This window comes from Pecten maximus, chromosome 10 (assembly GCF_902652985.1).
Source record: "Pecten maximus chromosome 10, xPecMax1.1, whole genome shotgun sequence".
Classification (NCBI taxonomy): Eukaryota; Metazoa; Mollusca; class Bivalvia; order Pectinida; family Pectinidae; genus Pecten; species Pecten maximus.
In genome coordinates this window covers 39223842-39242983 of record NC_047024.1, presented here as the reverse complement: position 1 = coordinate 39242983, position 19142 = coordinate 39223842, and the positions used below count along the sequence as shown (strand labels likewise).

The window sequence follows — 19142 nt, the reverse complement described above, 5'->3', positions numbered from 1 at the left end:
TCGCGTGTAGCAAAATTTAGACGTTCATGTATTTGGACCTTCCCTAATGTGTATAGCACATTTTAGACGTTTTGGGAGGCTAGATTGAAATTCGATAAAAAAATTACACCTGTATATAATGAAAACCGGGGGTTGGAGGTCATCACAAGGACATGAACACTAATATTCAGATGAGAGTGAATCAAAACTTTCACTCCAATGTCAGTAACTATTACTTTGTAGATAAACCTGAAGTGATGCCACAAATAGAATATCATGAATGTGTTACGTAGTTGTGTTCCTGGGTAGAGCACAATTCTACCTTTCACGCTCACAAAAGAATTTCAGATAAATTCAGGTCAACATTAGATCAGTATGTTAAATACCGGACATATATGATTAAAGAGAGTCAGACTGTAACTTAATTTAAGATATAGAACCATGACACCCCCATCATTTTGTGTGAAGGTGTCACTGCTAGAATGGTAAGTTTGCTTGCTCACTGGGTGAGCTGGGAAATCTCTGAAACCGACCTTTATTGGAAACGGCAACATGCTACAAACTGTACATTGGACCTCGTGCACCTTCCCTTTCAATTGTACGTCAGCTTGACTACGATGAACATCTTCGAGTACTGTGTTGACTTCAGGACCATGTATTGACACACTTATATCCCGAAGATCTTAAAATCCGACGGCCCGATAATCCGAAAATGGGTGAAAAAATGATCAAGAACTGTAAGCTTCCTACCAAGTACGTTTTTCGTACCGAATCGTGTAACAATCTTTAGCAGAAAATGACCTGTGGATGTAATTACTGCTTATAAAATTCTATAACATTTACAATACTTCGGGACGAAAAGTCGAAATTAAATGTTTGTTAATTTTGGTCTTCTCGGGCGAAAAGACGAAATCTAAAAACCTTAATTTTCGTGTTTTCGGGGCGAAAAGACAAAATGGCACAACCCAGCCACCGTTAATTAGCCATAGCAAAGGTTATACAAGTGGCCCATCATATCATTTGTAACGAACCCATGTGGTTCATTCATATCATTCAACCACCCCATCAACCCCATGGCATAGATACACCCAGGTCTAGGAAAAATCCAGGGTCATTTTGAGACTTCTCTCCATGTAGTAGTTGGTGACTACCTCACTGAACAACATATCCAAAGCAATTAGGATAAAGTGTCTTGCTCAAGGACACAACAACAACGTCACAGACCGAGCCGTTTCTCAGCTCCCCGAGAGGGAGACTGGATTAAGAAGGTCCCGGGTTAGTGTGTGCCTTTCTTGTTTAGCTTTTAAACAGCAGTAAATGAGGTAATCTTTAGGTTTTTATGGTAAGACATACACAAATTCGTTCAACACATATCATATATAAAGTTTATGGCGTGCCAAAGTGTGAAATAATACACAAAATACGTAAGGGAACAAGATATTTACCGTAAAGACACTTCTTTTGTCCGTATAAGATAGAATACTGAATGATTAAACTTAGTGGTAATAAAGACACCTTTTACATAATGGCAAAAGAACTTCCACCAGTAAGATAGTTTTTTTTATATGAAAATGTAATCCGAGTCGCATCTTTGCAAAATATCATGGCAAGCTTTTACCGATATGTAACATTTTCTAACATTTAGTAGGGCCTGTGAGAAAACGAAATTAATACTTTGGGTTAGTACTTAAAAGTTTTGTGCATTTTTTAGACATAAGGAAAGTATTTTGCCATTATGTGACACGATCATATGTCTTTACACTTAAAGTTAACAAATGATTTTAACGTAAAATAAAATTATCACATCTTACACTTAGGATCAAATCATTAGAAGTTAAGGTAAAACACATAATGGCAAAACGATATTTGTCCTTCAGTTAAAATATTTTCAATTAGGAAAATATTTGAAATATATTTTTTACACTTAACGTTAGGCATAAAATTGTTTATGGTAGAGGTAAAGCATTGTTTGTATCAAATGGATAGAAAAGTCTGGATCGTTAGGGCTAGAAATGCAACATTTTTGATAAAAAATAGCAATACAAATATTTGAAATATTTTTCGAAGTCTGTCGTGGTACTGTTTGCCAACTGAGCGTCGAACCCTTTCTGTCAACCTTACGAACAAACACGGAAGGTTCCGATATAATATACCTTATGTAATTACATGGTACCTATCCGAGAGTTTCCGATATACTGTATCTACGACGCCATTGTTGTTTACAAGCGGCGTGAAAGCACATGCCACTGTCAGTCGATCAGTCAAAACGTGTTGAGACACAGGACTAGGAACCAGACTGGGACTTTAAGGTATTTTTACGATTTAACTGATTTTATTAGATCAAACGACGATTGAACATGGCATCTTTGTACGAAGGGAATCAAATTATTAGAGAATTTGTTCTGGGTCTTGCTTACCGTTACCAAAATATCAGTTTGTGCTAACGCACTGTCAGTATAAGTCTGTCGACGGTTTTCTGATATAAAACGTACACGAATCTTGAAAATCCCAAACAATTGCTTATACTGTATGGCTGTAGTTTTTAATAGGCCAATATGTTCATAATTTTTTTTATATTTAACGTACTGGTAATTCAACTGTTCAATTGATTTTAGACAAGTGCTTTCCAGAACATTCCAGAAACATCCCTTCAAAATGAACTAGTGAGACTTTACTAGATTTAGCTTGTTACATTTGTATAAGGGAGGACCTGATGGGACAAGGGGGCCCTGATATAGACTTGGCTAGAGATCCTGCTAGCTAAAGAAGACATTAAGTAAAAACCAACAGGGCCACATATAGTAGCCTTACTATAGATAGCTTGTCAAAATCGGGAGTAGTTCAACCAGATAGCAAGTCAAACAAGCTTAAGCTAGAGAGCCAGATAAACTAGAGAATCAGTTAGTGCGATGGAGGGTGTAATTTTGTTTTACTTACGATATTTGTAGACTTTGTTGTCAGATTATGGTACATTTTGGAAGTAAACACCTTGTTTAGGTTCATGTTTTCACTCTATTCAGTCATGTCACACCTACACATACAAACTGAGAAGAAAAACTGTGTTACAAATTTTCATTGTAGTACTTCTTCTAATCTAATGCATATATTTTGTTTGAAGTTGTGACACCATTTCCAAGACTCATCATGCCTTTGATTGAAGAGATAACTGAAGATGAGCCGGTTTTAGTTGAGAAACCAAAACGAGTTCAGATTGAAGTTGTAGAAAAGGGGTCTTCAGATGTGGTGGGACCACCACTGGTAGAGAACCAAAATGGAGACCAACAGAATGGAAAGGAGTCCGATGAGGATGCTGATGGTAATCAATCACCAACATTTTACCATGAAATTTCGCATAGATATTTTCAACAGTATAAACTGTAAGAAAACTAGATATATATACAAGGTTGCTGTGACCAGAATTAAATTTGATGTGTTGGACTATTGTCATTTTTTACTTGTATAATATATATAATTCATAATTATGTAGCATTGCAACTTTCAAATTTCCTGCAGTTTTCAAAAGTAGTAACTATATTGATAAGCCTATGTCTGTACTACAAATATACTTTTCATGGAAATAACACAGACATGGCAGATTTAATTTGGTTGACTGTCATTGACTTCACAATTTATCCAACTATATGGTATTTTGGATAGTTGCTGCAATAACTTACCTGTGATTCATCTGTTTTCTTATCAAAAAGAAAAAGACAAGGAAGATGAAAATGAAGGTCACAAGGAAGATACCGGAGATGGAGATAAGACAAAGGATGAGAAGACAGTCAGCCAAGACGATCCATCAAAAACTAAAACCAAGAATGACTGGCCAAGGTATTACACTATGTCACATATAGACATTAATCTGTATGGGTGGCAAATATTTCTTTTTCTAAAATTACAATGATACTTCCAAGTGTTTTGTTTCCAATTTGGAAAACCATGTGTGGTTGTTTCATTCCTACCAAATCCTTCTTCAAGTTCAACATACCGGTAATGTAAAAGAATTGTAAGAAAGAAATCATTTTTTGTGTGACTCCATCAGGATTTCCCAGACGAAGGAATTTGTTTTTGTTCACTCCATCAGGATTTCCCAGGTGAAGGAATTTGTTTTTGTTTACTCTATTACCGGTATTACTGATTATTTACGCGAAGGCGCAAAGTGACTTATTTCTTTTTGTTTACTTTCAGATTGACTAAGGCGTTTTTGAAGCAGCATTGTAAGGATTTGAAGCTGTATCTCACCCCAGCTTTAAATGATGTTTTATACCTTCACTACAAAGGTAAAACCGCCAATTATCTTTATGTCATATTTTCACTGTTGATCAGTCAAAATTTAAGTAATAAGAAAAGTGACAAGTTTTATTGTAGATATTTATAGTGGTACACGATGATCACACTGCTGTACATGAAGTCATACTGATTAAAGTGGCACCTGGAATGTAACTCAGTCTTGTAGCTATAGACAGAAATTAAATGATCAAGTTGAGGAGATTTTAAAACATTCCCGTTATTTCATCATTATATCGATCCAAATTCTCCTTTGTGTGGTTGATCACCTCTACCTGCTGAGTCAATAGATATCTGTTATTATAATCTGTATTTTGAAGATTTGTGGTCTGCAGTTTGTCACACAGAAATGTTCTAAAGGAAAGATTATTTTTGTGGTTAACATCATATGGTACCAAGATATAAGTACAATTTTTTCCTGTCGAGTGCCCTGACATAACCATGATACCCCAGATTAATTTCAGTCTTATTACACTTGTTTAGTTGTCAGATTACTTTGTTCTGTCAAAAATCATTAATCTACCTGTGTCTGTATAACGTTTTTATCCTTTTGTATGACTTGTGTTTGCTGGTTAAGTGTTAGCCATGCAAGATTTAGATTATGACAAAACCGATGAAAACTAGATACTTGCCTGGTAATTATTTATAAGTTTGTTACATTCGATTATTCCCACAACTGTGTTAAATGTTATAACCCTCTTTACCTTATGTAACCTGTCACATACCTGCTGAAATGTAAAGATACAATGTTATATTGTTACCTAACAGGTATCTTTGAGATTGAGGCTCTTGAGGAGTACACAGGCCTCAAGTGTCTATGGTTGGAAGTAAATGGGATCAAGAAGATTCAGAATCTGGAGAACCAGGTGAATTTGCGCTGTCTGTTCCTCCAACAGAACCTGATAGACCGTCTGGAGAACCTGGAGCCACTTCACCAACTAGATACCTTAAACGTCAGTCACAATGTCATCCGCAAGATACAGAACCTTGGTATGTTTTACAGGTTAAAATGGGTACATATTTAGTACATTGTACAAGATTACAGAGTTAGATATATTTAGTACATTGTACAAGATTACAGAGTTAGATATATTTAGTACATTGTACAAGATTACAGAGTTAGATATATTTAGTACATTGTACAAGATTACACATAAGATATAATTAGTACATTGTACAAGATTACACATTATATATAATTAGTACATTGTACAAGATTACACAGCTATATATAATTAGTACATTGTACAAGATTACACATTATATATAATTAGTACATTGTACAAGATTACACATTATATATAATTAGTACATTGTACAAGATTATACAGCTATATATAATTAGTACATTGTACAAGATTACACATTATATATAATTAGTACATTGTACAAGATTACACAGCTATATATAATTAGTACATTGTACAAGATTAAACAGCTATATATAATTAGTACACTGTACAAGATTATATAAATAGATTATACAAGGTTACAGAGCTAGATATAATTTATACATTGTAAAGATTAAACAGCTATTTATATTTAGTACATTGTACAAGATTGCACAGCTAGATATAAATAGTACTATCTACAACTTAATTACACAGCTAGATATAGCTAGATAGAATAAGAGCAATTTTCCTGTTACCAGTGCCAGTCATAAAGGACCTTGTAAGACTTACAGGTTAACACACAGCTATTGTGGATATGTTTAGTACATTATATCATTTAACACTGTCATTGGTGGAATACTGTACCTTGGTACAAAATTCAATTAAGCTTTTATGTATTTATTTGTGATCTGACTCATTCTTTTAATAAAGCACAAAGTTGGGTTTGTCATAAGTCGTTGATGACATGAAGCTAACAGTTTTGTGATATTTACTGTTTAAAATTGTTTGTAGGTGAGTTTGTATAAGTAAAAGACAACAAATTTAAGATTCTTATTACAAGTTAGAAATACTCAACAATTAACTATGATGTGTTCAGTGATAATATAGTAACATTAAACATGTCTTCTCCAGCATGTCTGCCTGTCCTCAACACTCTGAATATATCCCACAACAAACTGAGCTCCGTCGAGTCCCTGGAACACTTGACCGAGTGTGAAAGTCTCAGTGTCCTCGATCTGTCCCACAATTCCATTGAAGACCCTGCTGCTATCAACGTCTTTGAGAAAATGAAGTCCCTGGTTAGTGTGCTTGATGTATTTTATTAACATTAAAGTTGCAATTTATGCTGAAGTTAGTTTTCTTAAATGTATCTTTTCCTAGCTTATATACCTGGTTTACATATTTAATGTTTAGACAATATTGATAACTCAGGATGATAAACAATCTGGTAAGCTGCCTCAAACGATAAAAATAAGGTTCATATTTAATCCATAGTTTTGTTTGTTTACCTACTGATTAAATACATTAGATATTAAGCTAACCATGATTTTTTTAATTACACACAGGGCTAGCAACTGTTGTCATTTTTTTCCATTTTCATGTTAAGAAATTAATTCATCAAGTAAGTTTCTGATAGGACTTATTTAAGGCAAATGTTTCTGTTAAATCACAGATGAAATTCTTTTTCTTTTTTTTTTAGTGTAAAAATAATTTTCATGTTTTTAAATTGTTGTTCAACAGAAAGTTTTGAACTTGATGGGAAATGGAATTATCAGGAACATCAAGAACTACAGAAAGACCTGCATTGTTAAAATGGTAAGTATGGTGTAAACTCCTCACTCTAATCACTTTATTAGTGTTAGTGTGATGACCTGTTAGTGTTAACATTACGTGCCTCTTGGAGTATCCATTTATCCATTTCAATCTATTCTTAACTCATTTACACGTAATAATAACCAGTGTATCATCTTGTTTCTTTGTCTGAATAGAAAAACCTGACCTATTTGGATGACCGACCAGTTTTCCCCAAAGACAGAGCTTGTGCGGAGGCATGGTAGGTCTTTAATGTGAGATAAGGGATGGAAATGTAGGCTTTCATGTCTAAACATCATTGTAATTATGCTGTAACATGTGTTATGAAACACTAGAAGGATGTCACAGTCGTTTTCTTGACTCTTACAGCTTACCAAAACTCAAAAGGCCAGAATATAAACTGATAGGCCATACTTTGTTTAGGGTTGTGTTATATATATTTTGTGCCATGGGCCATAGTTTGAACCATTTTGTTTTCCAAAGCTGTATATTGACTTTCACAGACCAGACTATCAGTTAGTGGTTTTGCCTGTTTATATTTTGACTATCAGGGTCCAGGTTTGGGACTAGTGCTTTGCCTGTTTGTATTTTTAACCATCTGGGACTAGGTTTTGAACCAGCCTGTATGTTTTGACATTCAGGGACCAGACTTTGAACCAAAAGGTTGTGTTCAGTTTCAGGGACCAGACTTTGAACCAGCTGGTTGTACCTGTATATTTTGACCTTCAGGGACCAGACTTTGAACCAGCTGGTTGTACCTGTGTATTTTGACCTTCAGGGACCAGACATTGAACCAGCTGGATGTACCTGTGTATTTTGACCTTCAGGGACCAGACTTTGAACCAGCTGGTTGTACCTGTGTATTTTGACCTTCAGGGACCAGACTTTGAACCAGCTGGTTGTACCTGTGTATTTTGACCTTCAGGGACCAGACTTTGAACCAGCTGGTTGTACCTGTGTATTTTGACCTTCAGAGACCATGTTTTTAACCAGCTGGTTATGCCTGTGTATTTTAACCCTGAGAGACCAGACTTTGAACCAGCTGGTTTTGTCTGTGTATTTTGACCTTCAGGGACCAGATTTTGAACCAGCTGGTTTTGCAAGTGTATTTTGACCCTCAGAGACCAGACCTTGAACTAGCTGGTTTTACCTGTGTATTTTGACCTTGAGGGACCAGGCTTTTAACCAGCTGTTTGTGCCTGTGTATTTTGACCCTCAGAGAGCAGGCTTTGAACCAAATGGTGAACTGGCTAGTTTAATCAACTTTAGATAATATCTTTTGATGTGGACCTCAATTTTCTGGAATGCACTATTTCAGTTCCTTTGATGTAGGGTGTTGGTAATATGATTGACACCGTGTTGTATTACAGGGACAGAGGTGGTGTGGAGGCTGAGCGTGAGGAGAGGGAGATGTGGATAAACAGGGATAGAAAGAAGATCAAAGACAGTGTTGATGGTGAGAACACAGAAGTTGATATATATTTAACAATCTGATTAATGCCCCACTGAGGGGACTATAAGTTTACACTTAGTCTCTCAATAGTACTGTATACAAATGGCACTGACCTTCAAACCAACCAAACTCCAGATAATTAAAAAAAATAACTCATCGGGGTGATGGGGGATGTTAATGAAGTGATACCTTTTATGTTTAACCAACACCCCTGTGTTTTCATGGATGACTAACAGGTCGTTGTGGTAGAAGTTGAACTGCACATAAAAACAGACAGTCGAAGTAGTTTTTTTTTTTAAATGACAAATTAATATACCTACATTTTATAGATGTACCTCCGTATTAATGGTATACTGCGGTCTGTACATATACAATATATCTCCTGATGTAGACCGGATTAAAGTTTGGTGGTTAGGTGGGTTTATCTATGTGAGCCACCTCTCACTTACGTTTTGTTGAGTCATATCAGTTTCCTGTCTGCATTTCAGCCATGTTGGGTATGCGTAAGCGAGGGGAAGCCAAACGAATCCAGAGGGAACGTGATGCAGCTGGGCTGGAAGGAAAGGTGGATGTAGACAGTGTTGATTGGCTGACAGGCACCTACAGACTAGAGGGCAGCACTGAGGTGTTACGACAGAAGGTAAATATCAATGATGGCTACTTCAGGAACTCGAAATGGTTTTATTTTTATGTATAAAAAATTTCTTAAGACAAACAAACTTGACATGAACCTCTGCCTATTAGAAAGTTAATTAAAATCCCAACATCGACTCAAACAGATATATTAAAACTGTATTTCACATATATCAAGTTATTTCCTCTTGTCCTGTTGAATTCATTATAAGCGAGCTATACTGTATTATAGACAAGAGTGATCACTTCCGACAATATAATGTGTGGTTTGGTAATGTCCTATTAGCACAGCAAGGTCATTTAAGGACAGATGAAAGAAGTAAAGAAGTACCCTGACAGCACGTGTTATACTGGATGTATTTTGTATATGTCATCAATGAAAACAGCTATTGTCAGGTTTCAACATTCTATCAATACTCCCCAACAGAATAAAGGGAAAATCAACTATTCTTTTATGACTAATATCAAAGAGATACAGCTTAATAAATACATATATCATGTGTTTCATTCAAAGGAGGAAGATGATGAAGAAGGTGAAAAAGAAGACGACGAAGGCGATAAGGAGGAAGATGATGATAATGATGGAGAAATCCCAGTAATATGTGGAAAACCTCCGATGTCAGAAACAGGGATCTTCTCTACTGAAAGTGAGTATGCCTTTTGTGAAGTGTCACAAAGGAAAAAATCCCCAACAATATAGCATAACATATATCTTTATCTATAAATCACAATATGTTTACTCCCCCTCCAGACACTTCCTTTTATGGTAATATACATATATGTTTGTACCTTTTACAGAATCCAAGTCTGATGGCGGAAGTACACGTCTTTTTATCACAGAGGATAAAGGTAAGACTATGATAACAAAACCCATTGTTTAACATGGTGTAGAAGTCATCCCCTATTTGTTGAACATGTTTCAAGTTTAGTATACTAGTAGTGTGATATAAATCTGTTACCAGTAGAAGTACTAAATACCAGTAGTGTTATATAAATCTGTTACCAGTAGAAGTACTGTATACTAGTAGTGTGATATAAATCTGTTACCAGTAGAAGTACTGTATACCAGTAGTGTTATATAGATCTGTTACCAGTAGAAGTACTGTATACTAGTAGTGTGATATAAATCTGTTACCAGTAGAAGTACTGTATACCAGTAGTGTGATATAAATCTGTTACCAGTAGAAGTACTGTATACCAGTAGTGTTATATAGATCTGTTACCAGTAGAAGTACTGTATACTTGTAGTGTGATATGAATCTGTTACCAGTAGAAGTACTGTATACTAGTAGTGTGATATAAATCTGTTACCAGTAGAAGTACTGTATACTAGTAGTGTGATATAAATCTGTTACCAGTAGAAGTACTGTATACTAGTAGTGTGATATAAATCTGTTACCAGTAGAAGTACTGTATACTAGTAGTGTGATATAAATCTGTTACCAGTAGAAGTACTGTATACCAGTAGTGTGATATAAATCTGTTACCAGTAGAAGTACTGTATACCAGTAGTGTGATATAAATCTGTCACCAGTAGAAGTACTATATACCGGTAGTGTTATATAAATCTGTCACCAGTAGTGTGATGTAACTTTTATAAGGACATGTATTTTTAATTTCAGGTGACTCAGACAAGGATGAAGACGATGAGGTGAGTTTTTATTTAAACAACTATGCTAAGAATGAAGATGAACCAGTCAAATGAACATTTTCTGTTCATGTTTTTTTTTTTTATTATTTATTTATTTGAATTCAAATTAGAAATCATGAAATGTGTGAAGTGTGACAGTTGTATTACCTTATTTTGACCATGACTTGTCTCCTCCACAGGATGTACCTGACCTGGAGGATGTGGATGTAGAGGAACAGTTAGTCCCCCAGGAGACCAAGGTAAACAAAGATCAGTCCTGGTCAAAATTAGTTTAACATTTTCTCTTCTATCTGCATCTTAATTTCATAAAATAATTGTGAAGGATGTAATTTTGCCTGCTACTTGTTTTTATGATATCTTTGTAAAATGATAGAAAAAAAAAGATGAATAAAAAAGATATTTATCTGGTTTGATATTTTACTGACAGCTATTATTATTTCAATATTAAATCTCTGTACAGAAAACATACAAGCCAAAGATAGAAATGATGAATGATGATGATGAGGACACAAACAAAGATGGAGGTTCTACAAGATTATTGATAGAGGAAGTTCCTACACGAGCTCCACAGACAGATACACAAACAGACAGCAGGGTCTACACGATTGTTGATAGAGGAAGTTCCTACACGAGCTCCACAGACAGATACACAAACAGACAGCAGGGTCTACACGATTGTTAATAGAAGAAGTTCCCTCCACAACACAGACAAGCACTGGATCCAGTAACATGTCATATGAAGCCACACAAGATATACATTCACAGGAACTCCTCGGCAACCTCAGGAAAATGGACGGCACCGGAGTCAAAAAGATGGGAACTATTCAGTTCACAGAGGAAGAGAAGGAAGCTATGAGTAAAAAGACCAAGGAGGAGAAAATTAATGACTTAGCTACAAATGTTGGTTCCACGGACAGTAAATCAGATGTCATCGACAAACTTCTGTGGAATGATTCAGAACTTGATTGATATTTATAGTCATCAAGTAAAGTCTCATTGTCCAAGGTAGACAACTCCTTGATCTGTAATGGACTACAGATTTGATAATCCTTTAGGTTAAACATGTTGAATATCAGATATTCAGATATCGTCTGGATAAATGTGGTCACATTATCAACATGTTAGAATTCCAAGCCACTGGAGTAAGAAGATTTACGATACAACTTCAATGTGGTATTACTGAATTCCTGCTGGAGATTCTGTTATATGTTGACTTCAGTTTTACAAGTCATGCCAGAAGATGCATGAAAATTCTCAACTTTTTAATAGGATCAGTATATTTCAGTAAGATACAGTTAATGATTAAAAATCCATACATCAAGCTTTTATAGCAGAACTGGGATGAGATGATGCTCATCAGAAAACATGTGACACAATTTTTTTCCATGTTTATTGTTTAAGATATATAATATGTATACAATTACCAGGTACATGTTAGCTGTTGTTTTGTAGTGTAACTGCTCCAAACTAGATTTATGTTCATGTCATCACAAGATATGTCTGTATTTTATCTTAGAATCAAAGTATAGTGAGCCAGTTTTATTTTTTGAAACCATAATTCAAATATGATATACAATGTATATTTACTGTAATGATGATTTTTAACTGTGAAAATGCTGAAGTTGCATGAAATATTGGCATGCTGTCTCTGAACTGCTGATGTTTATAAATTCCTAATAGATGTAATAATGTGTTGATGAGTTAAATGAGCTGATGTGGATTGAGGAAAGTCGTCAGTAGATCAAGTACTCGGGTATATCCAGATTTCTATCAACCTATTTATACATAAATATTGTTTTAGTTGAGTATTAAACTTTCACTAAAAACGTTATTGACATGAAAAAAAATAGATAGAAATAATTCAAAATTATTCAACAAACATGTATTTGTCAAGCTGATTTTGAACTTCTTTTTTTAATTGTTTCATGAAAGCATAATTCATTTTGATCTGTAATGAGCCATTACATCAACAATTCTGTGTTCAAAGTTTTTTTTGAAGTATCTTGAAAAATCCTGCAATTGATTTAAGTCAAAATTTAGTGATATATTTTGTTTAAATTTTTAGATGAAATATATGCTAGTCCTTCTTATATGGTACTGGTATGGAAGCTGTGGTGTGAGATCCGTGGGAGTCGAGGATGTGTGCAATGGTTGGCTGTACTGTAGCGTTAATTATGTACCAAGTATTTATCATTAATTAGTGACAGAATTGATGTTATGAAACTCCTATATTGTACATACTGTTACCGATAGCAGTTACCATATATAAAACCCTCGGCAAGGGTCGACACCAATCGCTATCCAGAGTTATCTTTAATTACTGTTAGTGAGTGTAAGGAAAGACAACTCTGGGTGTAGATTGAGATTAACACTGTTGGTCATCTAATCAAAGACTGAACAGTGATCCAGAGACCTTGTTATTGTGGTGTGATATCACTTAATATCAAATCATCTTGTACAGCAAGTAAAATGAAACTGGTTGAAATTATGGATAAGAAGGCATATGTAGCAGAACTGGACTGCTGGGCTCAACTCAAATAGTTAGAGCATTCATCAAGAATTTGGAGGTAACCGCTTCAAGTCCAGGTCTGGTCGCTGCATTTTTCCTCTCCTGTTAAATATAAACCACCATGATGTATAGTACTCCAACAATGTTAGAGGTTTTACACGGCGAGATACTTTTGACAGGCGCCGTGTCGCAGTCGGCAAAATAATATCCGATAGAAAAAGAGCCGGCCAGCGGCCTCTTATGTTATAGGAGTAAATGTATAGTTAATCGACACAACACATTCCGTCCACCCAAGTCTTTGTACAGAGATACTTGTTATACAGGTATTGTTTGTCCTATTTATGATATACATATATATATATATGTATGAAAAATCTATATGTTTTGCAGTGAAAAAACTTTCATAATATCTTGAGTATAATGACCATTGTCCATTGTAAAGTCAGAATCATAACACGACACATTATGCTTAGATTCCATCCACTCTTTGAAAATAGGTTGTACATCAAACATTTTCGGTTTACAATATATAAACATTCCATCCTTAACTATGCATATTCTTCTTGGTTTAAAATGTATGATCAGTCAATCCATACATTGACAAATTTATGAACAATCTATCCATATCTCGGCTGGTTTAAATGTCCTATTTGGTAATTTTATGAACATTTCACCCACACTTCGGCGGGTTGTAAATATCCTACATGGTTTACAATGTATAAATATTCCGTCCTTACTGTGTTGTATACATTGTATTATTCTAGCCACATATTTATCATACATTCAAGTCCCAATACTGTTTTACTGGTTTCATTTTGAATTTTTTATATGCATTCATTACATGATTAAAATTGAATCACAATATGTGATGGTCATAGTTTTACTGCTGGGATTGCACTTCATAAACTTATCGCTTTCATCCTTACAATCCAAGAAAATCTGTATTTACTGTAGTACATTAAGAGTTTGGTGCAGATTTTATGTTAAATGTTGCTGAATGTTCAATTATTGACCAGTATTGTATAGGTCTAACTTAAGACTGATTTGAAAATTTGTTGTATTCATTATATTTATATGAAATCTTTATTGAAAGGAATTTAATAAATTTGGTTTAAAACAATTTCAATGATTTCTGATTACAATTTCATGCTATTTCAAGAGAAATATTCTAGGACATATTCTTGGAGAAAAACTCTTCAAACCCCTTTCCATGTCGTTTTGTTTCTCGGAAAGCTGAGAAACAGGCCGGTCTTTGTTGTTGTGTCCTTTGGCTAGACACTTCACTCTAATTGCTCTGGATGGCATGAGATGGGCCTCCCATATATGTTCAGTGAGGTAGTCACCAACTACTACAAGGAGACCCTGCCTCAAAATGACCCTGGCTGTTCACAGGGCAATAAGCCTGCGGGTTTCTTTTCAGTTTGGTCTGGAATTTCCCAACAAACAGCATTTCGTCAGGACCGCTTCAGGATCTCTTGATTTTGTTCGAGCTGAATCACACTGGTGAGGTGGAGAAGAAGTTGAAAACGTGTTTTACAAGACTGCAGCCATGTTAGGTTTTCAGACCGACCAACAGTGTTGTAATGACTTATCAGTAGGTTATCAATCAAGAATCAAGTCATGAATAATACATGATAATATCTTTATTGTTCAATAACTGTGTTTACATATAGTGGACATACTACAGTAACAATACAACCATCACTTTCTAAACCTATGACAATATAATTTTACGTAACTATAAAAACTTCTGTTGCTGGCCAGCAGTTCTCTTATAGCCATCATCACCCATAGGCTTGTATGAATAGATATATGGTCACTTGTTTATATATGAACAAAATCTTCGAGATTAATATAATTTAAAGTCCTATTAAAATCAATATCTTCTTCATTAAAATTTGTTGTAATGGTAAGGTATACTAGGTGATACAGTGAAATGATCCTATATTGATTATACCCTGTAAATTAACTTCATTCTAACAATTTTCTAGCCCCTTCACCTTCTTCATCAAAGAAGTTTGTTACAGCATGAATTTGGATCTTTTTCTTTAAACCTCTTCACGTATCCCAAAATAAACTTGTAAAAGCATTACATTAATTCTTTATAAAATATGACCAAACAGTTCCTGTATCGGTTGTAGACGGTCTGACAAAGCACCTGTCATATATACACAAATAGCCTATTACTACGATAACACATGTAAGACAGTAAATGTAATGCTTCATGTATCTTCAGTGCATAATTTAATGTATTGGTGATGATTTACACAATATCGACAGGGACTGGGAAACCTACAATTTGACTAGATTAATCGGTTACAATAACAAGTAGAGAGCCGAATTATACAAAGGCCAAGCAGCGTTGGCATGATGCTCTATTGTGACTGTCAAGTCGGATGATTAAACAGCTCTTTCTTCGTGAAGTATGGCAACAGAAATATTGAATCATATCATACCAAGTTGATAAAACAAAATGGAAAAAATGTATTATAAAAAGATCTCTGTAAAGAAAGACGAAGACTGACGCCTATGTACATGTACACAGGGATCATATACCGTCAACTTCACATCCTTGTTTTGATAAAAATTTATTTCAAAACTATGATGATACTTTTTCTTTGTTATTTCTGATAATACTCTATGTATCTGTAAATTTTGATAAATTTACTTTTGAATTCTAATTCACTTTTTACTTCCTCATACATTTAGATAGTACATTACTTCTTCATGAATTCAGATACATACAACAGTTTTATTTCCTTTTAAATTCAGATAACATTCTTTATTTCCTTCAATGAGTTAACCTGATTCCATTTTAATGTTGATTAGATGTTCAGGTAAGAAAGATTTACTAATGGCTGCTGTTCACAAAGTTTAAACAAAAACTAAAATAACATTGGGATTTGGTTGAAGAATACTATATAAGTATCAATTGATCATGGAATGCATTAATCACAGAACATGGTTATATTGAAATTATACACAGTCTATTATCAATCAATGCAAACACATAAATACATCAATGATTAAATCACATTTTGATCCTCTCAGCATCTACCTGATTAGTCTCTCTCCCTGTACATTTCCATTTGTGGTTTCCAAACTCTCACATGTTGATTTTTTCAGACTTTTTTCCTATAATACCCATCATCTAGTCATCTTATAACCTGTAATGACCTGATAGGATCCTGGCCTCAGTAGCCATAACTGCTAATGCACTGGTATTACAATGCTGTAGTGACAAGTGCAGAGAAGGATGAGCTCAATCTCATTGACTTTTGACAACGTATTAATGACCGATCCATTTTTGAAAAGGAAAATAGAGAGAGAGACTTCATACACAAAACAATTAACCAACTCTATATACATTGTAATTTGTAAAATTGTAATATGAAAGACTAATAATGATAAACATATATGTAGTATAAATACTGGTATCTGGCGTACCATTGAGACAAATCACATTGTAAACTCCATTCCATTCAACACATTGGATACAGGGTATCTATCTCTCCTTGCAATAAGCAGTGTAGTTTATTCTCCCCTAAGCACTTTATTTCAGTAACAAAATTACTCCTTCATTAAATCAATTTACTCTGTTTTCAATTAAAACAATTGTCAGAATTTTTTTTTAACATTTTTTTGTAAAATTCTGAAATTTCAAATCATCTGGACATTACATGGTATACATTTTATTATGTACAAAGTTTAGTTGAGAAAATAATGACATGGAGCTTATACTTTATAATTTGCTCAGTAAACATGGAATTCATAAGAATTATAAAATAAGACACAAGTTAAAAAGATATCCATTCCTTTGTCTTGTTACAATCCCAAAACAAACACTAAACATAGCCGATATTTTCTAAAATAAACCATGTTCTCAAAATTACATTTCCCTCAATGTTGTCTTTTTAATTTTGACAAATTTTCACCTATATTTTCTGTATTTTGTCTTTGTATATTTCAAATACTGGTATAAAGTTTTGATCGTAAAATGTATTTTTCATTAAACAATGTTCATAAATTAAAATATACATTGAACATAAACACTATAGCAATTTGGAAACACTTAATAGATATATAATACTCTAAGAGACAATTGCAATTTTTAGAATCCACTAGTAAGGTCCAACATGGTGTTGACACACAAGGGTTTAAATTTCCTATTGTAAAAATAAAACTTTATTCAGTACCGAAAAATTCACTAAAATGTACTTGAATAAATATTTTGGAGATATAGAATGTATCTAGAGAAATTCCTCACATACAGAAAATGATTTACCCCCGGGGACATCAGGTTTATACAGTTCTGTTTATAATGATGACATGATATATTTCATAATGATGACAATTTTGTTCTGGCTTTCTAACTCAAGCATCAGTGAGATCCAGATTGATCTTGTAATACACATAAGGATAATACTCCTGGCTGCCCATCCCGAGTCCTGGAATGTCCATGTGGCCTGCCTGTGTAAGGAAAATATATATCAAAATCATTCATATATATAGAGGATATTAATGGTTTCCCGTTTAATATAACATATATTTCACTCGTATGACAGAATATCAATATTTTCACAAACGAGTGAGAGCACAAGTGATAAATATCAAAATATTCTGTCATACGAGTGAAATATATGTTAAATTAAATGGGAAACCATCCAATTTTCTTTTTATTGCATTTTATATACTAAAAAACAAAATGTAAAGAAAAGATATATCAAAATCATTCTTAAATACAAATTTATTGTTCTCTCTAAATTATTCATGAAGAAGGGATTGCCTTGATCTAAACATGTACTATGAGTTGAAGATAACATTTTATACCATATTTAACAGCTACAATGCTTTGTAATGCCAGACTACAAGTGTGAAATCAAATTTTACAGACAATAGCCTTCCAATTGAAGGTGATCTCCGAGACAGAAAATGACGGATTTCCCTGGCTTTATATTTGGCAGAAACCACTGTCCAGATAACCAACAAGTAGATATCAGTTCCACTGTCTAGATAACCAACAAGTAGATATCAGTTTCATCTAAGTGTTTTGTCTATGGTTGTTAATGCCATGTAGAGGATAATATGTCATGTAGAGGATAATATGACATGTAGAGGATAATATGACATGTAGAGGATAATATGCCATGTAGAGGGAAATATGACATGTAGAGGATAATATGTCATGTAGAGGGAAATATGCCATGTAGAGGATAATATGCCATGTAGAGGGAAATATGACATGTAGAGGATAATATGTCATGTAGAGGATAATATGCCATGTAGAGGATAATATGTCATGTAGAGGATAATATGCCATGTAGAGGATAATATGTCATGTAGAGGATAATATGACATGTAGAGGGAAATATGTCATGTAGAGGATAATATGACATGTAGAGGGAAATATGTCATGTAGAGGGAAATATGACATGTAGAGGGAAATATGTCATGTAGAGGGAAATATGACATGTAGAGGGAAATATGCCATGTAGAGGGAACTATGCCACGTAGAGGATAATATGACATGTAGAGGGAAATATGTCATGTAGAGGATAATATGTCATGTAGAGGGAAATATGCCATGTAGAGGGAAATATGTCATATAGAGGATAATATGACATGTAGAGGGAAATATGTCATGTAGAGGGAAATATGTCATGTAGAGGATAATATGACATGTAGAGGGAAATATGTCATGTAGAGGGAAATATGTCATGTAGAGGGAAATATGCCATGTAGAGGATAATATGACATGTAGAGGGAAATATGCCATGTAGAGGGAAATGTCATGTAGAGGATAATATGACATGTAGAGGGAAATATGTCATGTAGAGGATAATATGACATGTAGAGGGAAATATGCCTTGTATTGGGAAACAAAGGAAATAAATAATTTAAAAATTGTAATCTTGTTGTATGATC

At 34.2% G+C, this 19142-nt stretch overlaps 3 protein-coding genes across 3 annotated transcripts in view; 2 read left to right on the top strand and 1 right to left on the bottom strand.

Annotated features, from left to right (window-relative positions):
- LOC117336696 (dynein assembly factor 1, axonemal-like) overlaps nt 1–2657 on the top strand; it is an 11919-nt gene extending 9262 nt beyond the window's left edge. Inside the window, exon 7 of the mRNA XM_033897307.1 lies at nt 2595–2657. Coding sequence (XP_033753198.1) covers nt 2595–2657 — 63 coding nt within the window. The remainder of the gene's footprint in view (nt 1–2594) is intronic.
- Nucleotides 2184–14337, top strand: LOC117336040 (dynein assembly factor 1, axonemal-like). The gene is made up of 15 exons (XM_033896376.1): nt 2184–2288; nt 3098–3295; nt 3684–3810; nt 4168–4259; nt 5035–5256; nt 6291–6457; nt 6900–6974; nt 7148–7212; nt 8342–8427; nt 8913–9064; nt 9572–9704; nt 9856–9906; nt 10680–10708; nt 10888–10947; nt 11169–14337. The coding sequence occupies exons 2-15, from the start codon at nt 3124–3126 to the stop codon at nt 11388–11390; spliced, it is 1653 nt and encodes a 550-aa protein (XP_033752267.1). The 5' UTR covers nt 2184–2288; nt 3098–3123; the 3' UTR covers nt 11391–14337.
- Nucleotides 14338–14842: 505 nt separating this feature from the next.
- LOC117335595 (V-type proton ATPase subunit C 1-A-like) overlaps nt 14843–19142 on the bottom strand; it is a gene marked incomplete in the record, with an annotated part of 10869 nt that continues 6569 nt past the window's right edge. Inside the window, 1 exon segment of the mRNA XM_033895698.1 lies at nt 14843–17687. Within this exon segment, the coding sequence (XP_033751589.1) occupies nt 17592–17687 (96 nt within the window).